This window comes from Cylas formicarius, unplaced genomic scaffold (genome assembly GCF_029955315.1).
Source record: "Cylas formicarius isolate icCylForm1 unplaced genomic scaffold, icCylForm1.1 PGA_scaffold_3__17_contigs__length_32017465, whole genome shotgun sequence".
NCBI lineage: Eukaryota > Metazoa > Arthropoda > Insecta > Coleoptera > Brentidae > Cylas > Cylas formicarius.
Window position 1 is genome coordinate 15,283,333 of NW_026844326.1, and position 14,409 is coordinate 15,297,741.

General features: G+C 31.9%; 1 protein-coding gene across 1 annotated transcript in view; it reads right to left on the reverse strand.

Moving 5' to 3' along the window:
• Positions 1 to 14,409, reverse strand: part of LOC132699937 (kinesin-related protein 12) — a 172,772-nt gene that overhangs the window by 58,040 nt on the left and 100,323 nt on the right. Inside the window, exons 3-6 of the mRNA XM_060666933.1 lie at positions 11,829 to 12,000; positions 8,888 to 9,067; positions 8,528 to 8,828; positions 8,222 to 8,473 (exon numbers count right to left, since the gene is read on the reverse strand). Of these exons, the coding sequence (XP_060522916.1) occupies positions 8,222 to 8,473; positions 8,528 to 8,828; positions 8,888 to 9,067; positions 11,829 to 12,000 (905 nt within the window). The remainder of the gene's footprint in view (positions 1 to 8,221; positions 8,474 to 8,527; positions 8,829 to 8,887; positions 9,068 to 11,828; positions 12,001 to 14,409) is intronic.

A 14,409-nucleotide genomic window follows, 5' to 3' on the forward strand; every position in this document is an offset into this window, starting at 1 on the left:
CAAGGCCGTAACGACCCGAGATCGGCCAATTTAGAAGTATTCAAGCAGTCGATATAGAATTAATACGACAATAATGAAAAACAACGCATTTGGGGCTTAGACGACAGTTGATCGATCTTTTAGCAGGATTTTCAGATAAATGTGTTTGCAGTGCATTGCATTTGAATTAAAACATAGCTACCATGAAACATTTATTGTCAAAACTAATACATGGAACCTTCGTAAACTACGCTTAAATTTTCAGGCTCCAGCTCATGATATACTTGGCAGCATTTAGTGGAGGTTTGTTTTAAACGTTACAAATAAGAACATAGAATTCTAACGTATAGTTTACAGCTAAGCAGATTAATCACGTTACTCACTTTGTAAACTAAAATCTACATTTATACTGATAAACAAATAAACCGAGACAAGCCGAAATGCCGGATTATATATACACGTAATCGAAGATAAATTAGGCCACCAAACATAGTCCGAAATTTTTTATAAAATTTACTGATGAACTCGTCACAATTGCAAACAAAACTAACTCAGCAAAAGTATTACCTGTCTTTTTGTTGCATAAAATGAGTGATTTGATATATTTTTGTGAATATTGGTATTTTTTATTAAGTTGAACTACCCAATGCTACCTTTTCAGAATTTGTAATAATAATAAACATCATTTAGAGAACTCAACAATAGAAGATGTTAATTATGGGACCCACATATACAACTCCAAAAACACTACCCAAGCAATATTTTTGATTTCTGTTAGAAAATTTGGAATTGAAGGATACTATGTTTTGAAGGTACTTACTTAAGGTACAATACTTAAAGTGTGTATAATTAAGCAGTATATGTTACGGCCCACAATGTATCAATTAGTTCATTTCGGATTCCTTTACCGCAAACTCATACATGCATTAAAATATTTACTGCATACTACGACATCTAATAAAGAACTGAAAGCAAACGTCGGTCGACCTCGACTTTTCCTCGTTAGCAAAAAATATAAATAAACAAAAACAACGTCGACAGCTAGCAAAAACGCACCCGTTGAGTGAACAATAATAAAGCAGTACCTTAACGGTTCCAACTGGATTTTAATCAGATTAATAAAAACCCGCGGAATGTTATCAATAACACGCAGATATGCGAAGAAAAGCAAGGAAACCACTGAAAACAAAAATAACAACGCACTACGATTGGTTTACTACTGTTTATTAAACTCTCCGTGGCGTCAAAATTAAGTGTAAATAGACGCAAAATGCCGTAATAAATCATCATAACATTAATACATTTATTACCGTGTTACTAAGTTATTTATTAATATTTATTTCTAAAATTTATACTAATATTTATTTCTAAATTATACACTTAATTTTGGTACAGATGAATCCGCCAGAGATTGAATATGATCGTTTTAGGTTAGAGATATCGACGGTCGATTAGAAAACGAACTCTCAGATAAGAACACGATTTATGAAATGTCGAACGTATTGCGACGTCCTGCGACATGATCTGAAATGTACTTTCAACTCGGATAAAACCTGAAATGTCAAAGACCATAAAGGCCTTGATCTCGGGACCCCAATTATGGGAGCCTACACAAATTATGGTAATTTATGGGTTGCTTAATCTCATGAAATACTGTATTATGAATTGGATTATATATTGGAAGCTTTTTTTTATTATTCGATGGTTTATACCAGGACTAATCTACAACAATTAAATGTATAGAAACATAGCATATATTTTGGCACCCCTCTAATCTTACAAAACACTGTAAACTGGTTGTATATACTTTGAAGAAATTTTAAACATGTCAGAAATTCGTTAAATAGTTTGTGTTCAGGACTCTTAAGTGGCAGGTCAAATTGTTGATAAGAATAGTAATGTCTTTTTTGACAATGAATATTTTACTTTATATCTTAAAATTTGCCATTGGGTTATGTTGGTTAGATAAAATTTTGATGGACCTTCGCCAATGTAATATAGCATGTTTTAATTACCAGAAAACTTAAAACTTCCTTAAATTTATTCTTTTCCCGCAAGTGTCACCTTTTTTGTATGATTTTCAGAATTTATGAATGGATAACAAACACATAAAACCAGACTATGGAAATGGCACAAATTAATGTTGGTTCACCCTGTAACTTTTTTGAATTTGCAAGGAGGTTTTATTACTCTATATTATTTAATTATTTAATATTTTTGGGAATTGTAATTAAAGTTTACCACATACTTTAATATATGTACGGGGTGGCCAATATAACGTAGCCCTATATACCTTATAGAATATACAAGGTGTATGAAAAAATCTTAAATACGAAAGTTATCTGGTTTGAAACGAAGTTTGATTTTATTATATTTTTGCATATCTGTATATGCAAGTCAGTGTTGCTGAGATAAAGTTATGAAATTTGGGGGTTTCCATTTAAGAAATACATATTTTTGAAAGTTTTCTTAAGCACAAATTATGGTAATTTATGGGTTGCTTAATCTCATGAAATACTGTATTATGAATTGGATTATATATTGGAAGCTTTTTTTTATTATTCGATGGTTTATACCAGGACTAATCTACAACAATTAAATGTATAGAAACATAGCATATATTTTGGCATCCCTCTAATCTTACAAAACACTGTAAACTGGTTGTATATACTTTGAAGAAATTTTAAACATGTCAGAAATTCGTTAAATAGTTTGTGTTCAGGACTCTTAAGTGGCAGGTCAAATTGTTGATAAGAATAGTAATGTCTTTTTTGACAATGAATATTTTACTTTATATCTTAAAATTTGCCATTGGGTTATGTTGGTTAGATAAAATTTTGATGGACCTTCGCCAATGTAATATAGCATGTTTTAATTACCAGAAAACTTAAAACTTCCTTAAATTTATTCTTTTCCCGCAAGTGTCACCTTTTTTGTATGATTTTCAGAATTTATGAATGGATAACAAACACATAAAACCAGACTATGGAAATGGCACAAATTAATGTTGGTTCACCCTGTAACTTTTTTGAATTTGCAAGGAGGTTTTATTACTCTATATTATTTAATTATTTAATATTTTTGGGAATTGTAATTAAAGTTTACCACATACTTTAATATATGTACGGGGTGGCCAATATAACGTAGCCCTATATACCTTATAGAATATACAAGGTGTATGAAAAAATCTTAAATACGAAAGTTATCTGGTTTGAAACGAAGTTTGATTTTATTATATTTTTGCATATCTGTATATGCAAGTCAGTGTTGCTGAGATAAAGTTATGAAATTTGGGGGTTTCCATTTAAGAAATACATATTTTTGAAAGTTTTCTTAATTTAGTATTTAATCTTACTTTTTGAACTCCGTGTATTATTAGTTATCAAAACACTACTATAAAAATTCTATTAAAGTAGGTTCTTGTCCACGAGGTGTTAAACCTAAATTAAAAATAAAGATCTCCTTTTAGGAAAAATTAGTATTTTTCTTAGGGCCTGCAAATGACATATTTGAGATAAAAACTTAAATATGTTAAAAACCATTGTACATAGGTATAGAACATTATATGTAATTTTTGTAGAAACTTGAGTAGATTCCAAAAATGTAATAATATATAGGATGTTCTATTTAAAAAAAAGAGGTTATGCTTACCCAGGCAACACTGAGTGCCCTGTATATGCAAAAATATAATAAAATAGAACTTCGTTTCAAACCAGATAAACTTTGTATTTAGGATTTTTTCGTACACCCTGTATATTCTGAGATAAGGTATGGGGTTACTTTACATTGGCTACCCTGTACATTGGGTATCTGTTAGAGACCAACAAAACCGCTCAACAAGATAGTAGATTTCAAAAACTACACGGAATGCTAATTGTGCTCTATCCGCTATTGCGGAAGAACCGACTAACTAAAGATATATTAGATAATTATTTTAATACCGCTGTGTTTTACACTGGTTGGGTGTCCATCTTTATTGGCCACTTTGAAAATACAATAAAGCAGCCACATACAACAAGTTGATCGAACCCCGTAGACAAGTAACATTCCAAGCTAGCTCTGAGATATCTCTCTGCGAGACGGACACGGTATGCAAAATGTCGCCTGAATACAACTTCAGCTTCATTAAATCGATTTTTCTTGTCGGGCTATGATTAATTGTTAATACAGTTGCTTTTGTTGTTTTCGGTTTTGCATTCGTTAGAATTAATAAGCGATTAGCCATTATAATATCAGATATTACTATTGAGTGCACATTGTAAACAGCTTGCCTAAAGATTGTATCTCGGTTAGTATCTGAGATACAGAGTGAATTGCAATAAAAAGCTGAGAAATGTCGTTGAATACTTCAAATAATACTGATAGTTATTATTATTATTATTACTATTATTACTTCTTTTCTGATGGTGCCTTATACTGTTAGTACTGATTACGAGTTATAGGTTTATAATTTATGTCTTACAATAACTAATGGGTAATTAGAGGAATGGGTTTGAAAATAAATGATCACTATTTGATTTGATGTTGTTCAATGAAGATGACCCCATAATAAGCGCAAGAACATGAACATGCAAACAAAATGTATTCAAATTGAAGAAGATGGCGCAAATGAAGACAAAAATGAGAAAAATAAAAAAGTACGAAATGGCGTGCATTTATTAATCATTATGAAGTCGTTACTTTGTTCCAAACAAATTACATTCAAAACTTAGAAGACAAGCCAGAGCAGTTGTAGAGCCTATATAGAAATGGGGCATCCAAGTAGAACATGTGGCATACCAAATAACGAAATCAGACAAGGAACAGATAGAAGTCATAAAAGTTCAGAGAGAATAATAACTAGACAGTTGATATGGCATGACCATCGATAAACGGCGTTATGCAAGCGATACAGGACTAGACCGAAGAAGAAGAAAGAAGAAAGAAATTTGGCGAACGAAGTATCTACAAGCACTGAAAGCAAACTAACAACGAAGTTTACAACAATTTATTGATCTCTCCGCCAAGTCAAAATGCGGTGTAAATAGATACGAAATGCGGTAATAAATCATCATAATATTAAAATAATGATTACGGGATTCTCAGATAATGTATTAAATTTAAACTGCCTGGTTTCGTGGTTTATCCGTTTGCAACGCAATTTTGCTTGTGTCCGCCACGGTGACAATGAGTTTGATTGTCTAAAGTTAGAGACATCGACGGTCGATTAGAAAACGAACTCTCACGACGTTCTGCGATATGATCTGAATGGTGCGAAATGGGGTGCATTTTTTGATGATCATAATACATAAATCATGCAACGGTATAAATTTCAAAGCCTTCTTATGTTTTCATAAGTATATAAATATATAAAGTATAAGTATATAAAGAAGTTTAAGTTATCCCGAAATAAGCTTTTGTAAATTTTAATGCATTTTATCAATGAACGAAAAATATTCATTTCGCAAAGGATACTATATTTGTCGCAATGACAACTGTTACTGTTGTTCATCTCTTCCGTAAATAGTTGGCAATGAAATCTTGACCAGTTCAGGAATTACTAAAATTTTTTGGAAGTCAAGTTTTACTTTTTTAATTCCTGCTAAACGTGATAGTTGATTTTTTATTCTATATTTCAATATGAAGTTTGATTTGAGCATCACGACGAATAGCGAATACTGACAGACAATACTTTTTATAAAATTATTGTTTTGAAAATTATGTTAAAAGGTAATGGTGTAAAATAATAAATTTCCCCATATACTTCTCTCAAAAAATCTAGTAAAAAAATTAAATTTAATCTTATTTAGCCAACCTTGTAGTACTTTTCGTACGGTACTTGGAGTACTAATGTATTTAGTTTTTTTTATGGTAAAGCCTGCAGCCTTATATAACTTGCATCACCTTGTCACCATTTTGTCATAGTTCTAGCGGTTCCAACCAAAAATATTTAATTTCTAGTTGGTCGCGCCCAGTTTTAGAGAGCGACTTGATATAAATTCACGGATATTTTAGTAAAAATCAGCCTTGTTTCTCCTAATTCAGTATGCACATAAATAGGTAAGCGGCGTAGAAACAAGCGGAACGGTGTTAGGGCGTTTCTTCGAATCTGAAACCGGCGCGCGACTATAAAAGGAGAATTTTCAAAAATATTAACAGTTAGTAGTTATTGGAAATAGTTCTGCATCAGGAAAAGTCATGTGCGATGACCATGAATAATAATCAGATCATCTAACGGATGTTGTTGAATGATGTTTGTACCGAGAAGTAAGCAAAATATATAGTAAATAAGTTGATAATATATTTCTAGAAAAAACCGTCTACTCATACAGAACAATAATGTAATAAAATTAATCATATCCTCAGCAGTAAATAAAATCCCTTAAGGGCCAGCATTTTTTTTTATTTCTTTTTATACACTTCAGTTTATTTTGTAAGTTAGATTATATCTAAGAATCCCGCGCAAATCTAATAGATTTATTTGGATTACTTTACTTTTGCTAGAATTGCGGACTTGTATATAATAAATAATAATATTAATTATTATTAGTTCAACCTTATGGGTTGATACGTTGTACCTTTAAGTGCTACAACTACTTCTCTAAGAGTTCTTGAAATCTTGAAATAATTCAGTTTAAAATTGTAAAGCTGTTGAAATTGGTATTTAAAAAAACGAATTTGCATTGCATTAACGTTTTGGAAGTTACTGTGATTTAAATAATTACATATTTTGGTGCTGGTTCCATTCCTTTTAAGATGGTTGCGGCAATCAGCTTCAAGTAAAGCTTTTTTCAAAAATTTTCAAGCATTCTGATAAGGTTATAAAAATTATATTTTAATTTGATAATTTGCGTGTGTGGGGAAAGTGTCATTTTAGCAGGCCACATATATATATATATATATATATATATATATATATATATATATATATATATATATATATATATATATATATATATATATATATATATATATATAGTTATATATATATATATATATATATATATATATATATATATATATATATATATATATATAGTTATATATATATATATATATATATATATATATATATATATATATATATATATATATATATATATATATATATATATATATATATATATATATATATATATATATATATATATATATATATGTATATATATATTCAAAAAGGAACACATTTTAATAAATTTAAAAGGGCTTTTCCTAGACTATCATTTTTGTTATGCATCTCACAATTCCGATTGCTTACCAAGCGACGCTTTCTGGTAAAATCGCAAAAATCAATTAAAAATAAATAAGTCATATATAAATAAATTAATAGTAAAATATGAATTTGTTTACGTCATTTATATATATATATATATATATATATATATATATATATATATATATATATATATATATATATATATATATATATATATATATATATATATATATATATATATATATATATATATATATATATATATATATATATATATATATATATATATATATATATATATATATATATATATATATATATATATATATATATATATATATATATATATATATATATATATATATATAAATGACGTGAAGAAATTCATATTTTACTATTAAATTATTTATATATGACTTATTTATTTTTAATTGATTTTTGCGATTTTACCAGAAAGCGTCGCTTGGTAAGCAATCGGAATTGTGAGATGCATAACAAAAATGATAGTCTAGGAAAAGCCCTTTTAAATTTATTAAAATGTGTTCCTTTTTGAAGAGATGGACATTTATTTAAGGAAATGTTGGAACAACCGCCATCACTTTGCTTGCAGAGATGGCACAAAGAGCATTAAATAAAAATAATTTGCCTTAAAATAGTATTCACTTTAACTATGGTTAACATAACAATGATGCCAGTGGTGGCCATTTAATAAACTCAAACATATCTTCCAGCTTTTTTTTGGCCGGTTTATTTAAAATAAAAATCAAATTTCAAAAACCTAGTCCGTTTTCCCCACACGATACCTTTTTACTATTACTGGGTCACACGGTACATGCTAACTTTCAATAAAATATGATCCGTACGGCAAGATTTATAAAATGTTATTCCAGAAACGGACCGTGCAATATTTTCGAGTGGATACAATTTTTCGACACTCCTTGTATTATTATATTTTGTATACTTATTTTAATAATTTTTAAATTTCACTAACTAAAAGCAAATAAATTTTGCAAAACTAACATTACATTTCTCAGAATAATGACTCACCTGCGCATATTCCGCACATATGTCTATCCCCTGAACAAAATTGCACACATCATCCACCGACCAATTGGCTATATCCTCGTGAAGTTTGGGACTCTCGCTTTCAGCTCTCTTAGTCGCACTCGAATTTGCACTCGTGTGACTTGGGCTGCCTACGGAAGGGGTCTTTACGCGAGGTCTTTTCGTTGGTGGGGCAGCGGCTGACAAATCCAACGGTGAGGAAGTATCCTGTCGCTTCACGTTCTTTAACAGACCCTACAATGGATCAGCTCAGGCTGCATCACTTAAGGACCTCTGGGCGATTCCTACCTGGAGCTCTGCTTCCTTGGCAGTTCTAACCATAGCTAGCAACGTCTGCGTCGTCGACATGTCTATAAGTGGGGGAAACATTGCTGCCGCAGCCGCTCCAGCGAACGGACTTAAAACTGAAGCAAAATCGGGTGACACGCCAGAGGATTTCTTAGCGATGTCACTCGCTGATATCTCCTTCGTAGATGGGGAGGTGGCCAAACCGGAGAGGAGGTTCGGAGGGAAAGCAACGGGAGTAGTGGCAGGTTTAAACCGAGGATCCAAAGGGGGAGGGAATCCGTTTCGAGCAGCATTGAAGTAACTGAAAAGCATTATTTGGTTTTATATTGGGATTAATCATACAAGAAGTATTATACTCACTCATTTGGATTAGCGTGGTTGTATTTGGCGGCCAGGCTTCTCATGAAATCACTGTAGTTGCGTCCAGAGATAGGAGGTAATAAAGGGGTCTCGGCTGCTGGCGGAGTATCCGGATGAGATGCGGAACTTGGTGTTACGCTGCGAGATCTGCTCGATGTATCAGGAGTGCCCGGGCTTAACCTTAAATCGGTAACGTAGCGATCAGGTTCAGCAGTATTTTCGAATCAAACGCTCGAGATTATTTATTCACCTTGTGGATTTAATTATCCAAATTTTGAGTAAGGCAAACAACAACAAAAAATTAAAGAATCAGTGTTGTTCCTTGGGCTATTAGTCGTTATGATTGTTGCTTATTGCTTGCTTATGTGAGGTATACTGAACGTACAACAGACATTGAAGGGACGTTTACTAAATTAATATAATCGCTACCAATATTTTCATCTAAGTAAAGTAATTTTTTTATAAAATTTCTCTTATTCTTTAATTTTACTGGTATTAAATTCCCATAGGTTATCCATAAGGAAATAACACCGATCATTTGACTTTTTAATAAAATAAATAATTTATTAATAATTCAAAAAAGAGGTGATCACAGCCAAAATGGTCCTTGTAGTTGAAGATTTTATTTTTAAGAAGTTTAACAAAAATTAATTAAAACCGTAAAATAGGTTTTTAAAATATTTAAAATTGCCAGCTTTCGCACAGCATTGCAAAATTAAACAAGAAGGAGAACTATAGTAAGTCAAAAAGTTGAAGAATATTATCTTCAGCTTCCTGAAATTACTAAATTTTGTCCCTAGCGAATACGTAGAAAGATTTTTATTTGAAAAGGACGGGAATGTCGTTATCTGCGATCGCTCCGACATGTCGGATAACTTAAAAGTACGTTTTGGCTTCAGTCAAGTCAAAAAAGTCTCCGTACACATAGTACTTTTTCAGTTTTGTTTTAGTTTCTTCTTTCACTTACATTTAATGAGAAATATATTTCAAGTAAATATCGGAAATCTCATTGAGATTAATAAAAATAAAATAAAAATCATTTCAAATACTTTATTTAAGCAATAAAAAATAAGGCAGTTTTAGAAGCAAGAAACTATGTCAAATAAGTTTCCGTACACTATTATTTCTTTTGACAAATTGAAAAGTTTCTTAAAGCAATTATTAAGTATTTTTGGAAATTGTAACTTCTGCCGATATATTTTCCCTCTCTTCTCTTATCCTATTTTTGAGGTCCTTTTTACTCATAACTTGTTATTTTTTCACTAGTCGATTTAATTCTTCCCTGTTCTATGGGGTTAACATCCGGAGATTATGGTGGTGTATGAAGTTGCTGGCGGACATTATGGATCATTCAGTGACGTACAAGCGTAGCAGTGTGTTTAGGATCGTTGTCCTGTTGAAATAAATAACGCCCCTCAAGGTTAAGTTTTTCAACACTTTGGTTTAAATTATTCTTTAGGATGTTCAAATAGTTAAATTAAAAGCTAATTTAAAGCTAAATTGCCTCCCATTAGCTGATCTGCATCCCCACAATAAAATATTACCTCCACCATTGATGTTTTCCTTCTGGCAACGCGGCCGCTATAACCTACTCGATGCAAGCAGTTTCTAATCGTTTGAGGGTTAAAATTTTTGAGAACTCTTCCCTGATTTCCTCGGCAAGTTTTGGAGCGCTTGTTTGAGAATAATTTCTAACTTTTTTCATAACAGAAGACTCTTCTCGTGCAGTTAACTTCCTGGGACGATCGAGATCCGGTGGATTTGTACTCATCTATTACATACTGTACAGTTGAATGTGATTTTTTAAATTATTTTACCAACATCTCTAAAGGCTTTTTTTCTCTTTTCATACATCTACTATGATTTTTCGAAGCGCAATTGGAATTTCGTAATTTTTAGCGCTCATTTTGCCTTTACTTCGAAACCACTGTGTTAAAAGTGGCGTCAAATTTGTTTAAGCGAAATTTGATACAAGCTGACTTGATAAAATATTGATAATGAACGGTTCTACCTGCAGTTGTGAATAGTGATTTATTAAAGTGTGTGGAAACTTATTTGACATAGTTTCTTGCTTCTAAAATTGCCTTATTTTTTAACGTTGAAATAAAGTGATAAAATGATTTTTATTTCATTTTTATTGCTCTTAATGAGATTGCCGATATCTACTTGAAACATATTTCTCATTAAATGTACTGAAAAAATATTATGTAAACGGAGACTTTTTAACCGACTGTGCGTCATGTTGAAAAAATATCGAAAAACCGTATTTGAAAAAGAAGTTTATAATGAAATTTTTGGGCTCAATTAGAAATTTGGATTGATCGCACATAAAGAAACCATATGTGGCGAATATTATACTGCATATATATTAAATTATATATATTAAAGCAGAAAAAACAATCAGAAACAAAATTTAAAATGCTCTTTGGAGCGGCGAAGGCGGTTTCGATATTAGTTTATTGTAGACTGAGAGAGAGTGACAAGAAAAAAATCACCCGCTATATCTGGAAAACTGAAATAGGATGAAAATATTTTGTTAATATTTATACTCACAGAAATAAAAAAAAAACAAAAAATTAAAAAAAATATTTGACCCAATTATTATCCTTGCTGAAATTAATTACAGCAAAGCATGAACCCACCTTAACACTCATAAAATGTGTAGAATGTTAAAAAATGTTAAGTTGGCAAATCAGTTTTTAATTCTCTTTAAACTACGTTTAAAAGTAACTATTCTTGTATTTATCGTCTAGTAATTGATATCATAAAATATTCAGTTTTAAATTGCATTCCTGTGTTATAATAGTAATAAAATATTTCGCAAGCTGAGGACATTAAATTAACAACTGCCTTCATATTAGATCACCAAAAATTTAAAATAAATTCAAACTTTTTCTCTTAGTCAATGCGTTCGTAAAATTTTCTAATTACTATGCCTTACCTTTCGTTTTTAACATTATTATTATTATTGTGCAACGCGTAATCGCCCGACGAAGCTACCGACGTGGATATAAGCCCGTTGTTGTTAGCCGATCTGTCCATGCGTTTCCTCCTCAATGACTTCGAACTTTGTATTTGATTTTCCAGCGCTTCCGACGATGCTGAAGTTTCGCCTGCAAGACAGAGACGAGACGATAAGGCGCTCGTATCGCGATGCGATTTAAAACAAATAATAACGCTAATGCGTTCTTGGCTGTCACATTTTCTCCGTCTACGGTCGCGTCTCCCCTTTTTCGGGCGTATAGTAGGCGGCGGCGAATCGACCACAACAGACACCTGTGCCATCCAATGATAAATGGTGATTGGCTACCGATGCTTTTATCATTTCATTGTGTTTACCGTACACACAGTCTTTCCTTTGTCTTTCGTTCTACGGGAGGACGGTACGATATTTTTGCCCGGCAGTTTGCTTTTAAGGCGGCACCATTGTTTATAACCGCGCGCTGCGGCCCTTGAAGGTTAAATGTTAATTATTCGGGTTACAGATCAACGGAACTTAAATGAAGCCTGATGAGACACAGAAAAGATACTTGGGCCAGGATTCTGCCGTATGAGAACCAACTTGAGTTCGCAATGGGCTGCTGCCTATTTTACCTAGTAAAATCGTATATCGATTTGTATTTTCGTGATCATAATTCATTTATTTACTTTCCAAATAATTGTAGACGCTTCGAAAGGCGTTGGTCATGGATTTTTAAAACCAAAGAAATTTTGCGTAAGCATAAATATCATTATCCTATTTCGTGCATTTCTTTCTCGGAATAATATATTTTATTTTTATTAAATAGGAATTATTTAATTAATTAATTAAAACAACAAATACTTCTGGGTTCCAAGTACTAAAATAAATAAAAAAAAGTATAGTTTAGGCCAATTAAACTTTTACAGCATTGTTGTTCCTTGTGCTAAATGCAACATGCAAACAAGTTGCTGTATCTGACTACATTAAACTTGATATGTCTGCAATAGTTTTTTGAGTTTTTGTTATTACTGTGTCTCGATAAGGCGTTGTGATGTGCCAAAAAAATTAGAGTATTCGAAATGTTGAGGCTCGTCTGAGTCCGCCCCTCGAAAAACCCAACCTTTGTGTAAGTATAAATTATAGTCGTCAAATTTTATAACGTAAATTTAAAAATAAATGGCTAAAACAATTCGTATAATTTAATAATGTTTGAAGAGAACGTACAGGTACAGGTAGAAGCCTGGCAAAGTCAATCAAATTAATGCTAAGTCATACTCAACCAAATATTGAAATCGTAGCCATATTTTTAGCACACAAACGAATCTGCTCTGCTTTCAATTTTTATTTAAATTCCCGAAACTGAAAAGCTCTTAATTCATCTGAAAAGGAATTGAGCAAGTTAACAGAACAACGACACAACCACTCACCACGTCGGAATCACAATCAGCGACACTTAAAATTTTATTGACAAAATTTCACAGTTGGTGTTTCCATATATTGTCCAGTTTAAGCCAAGTTTAAGAAAATCTTGAACCTGAGCACCAGCAAGATTCATATCATAACAGTGTACGAGGTGTGTGTAAAAAGTAAGGCGACTTCTGTAATTAAGCAGGCTACGTACATTCGATCTTCGACATTTTTTTTGTTGTATTGGTGCACATGCCCCTAACATATGTTCACAGCTTCAACCAATGTGCAACACGCTTACTTTTTTCTGTCAGACAGAAGCGTTAGACGTGTTTTGTGTGCTCGGCGATTTTCTGCTGTCAAAAAAAATCTAATAGAGAAATTGCATAAAGTTTTGTGTAAAAAATGGAATACAATACTGCAAAACACTTGAAATGTTGACAACGCCATTTGATGACACTACTTTGAGCAAAAAAATGTAAATTTTTTTTTTATAATAAATACTTTTTGATAAAATTTAAAAGTCGCCTTACTTTTTAAATACACCTCGTATGTTCCTGACAAATCGGCAAACCGGAAAGCGAAAAAAAAATGATTAGACGTGCTGGAGAATAGACTGGACCGAAAAGCAAGTGATTCAACACTAGTGGGCACCAGACCACATTACAAATACGACTGTGAGCTTTAGGATAAAGAAGACATCGGACAAAAAGAGACCCAAGCCCTCATATAAAGGGAAGAATATTTTTAAATGTTACAAAATACACAAATTTTAAAACATTACAGAGAAACTCAGAAACGATACCTCGGAACATGTTTCAATTTATTTTGATGAGTTCTATTCTCATCTGTGGGTACAGGATAACGCAGCAGTGATGCAATGGGGTTCGCTAAGTTTGCTGCAAATGGGGTTTTACATTGTAGACGCCCAATTTTAATTTACTAGTGCTTTCGTGGCACGAGAGTAATAATGTTTCCCCACGTGGTTCAAATGTACCGAAAACTTATTAAAGTGCCGAAAACCTCTCCCCTACGCACCGCTGGTTAAACTCATGACTACAGTGTTGTTTGTGGCATTATATTATATTCCTTATTAGAAATTTGAATTATTCCCCAATCTGTTTATTTGACACTATAGACACAACCAAATTTA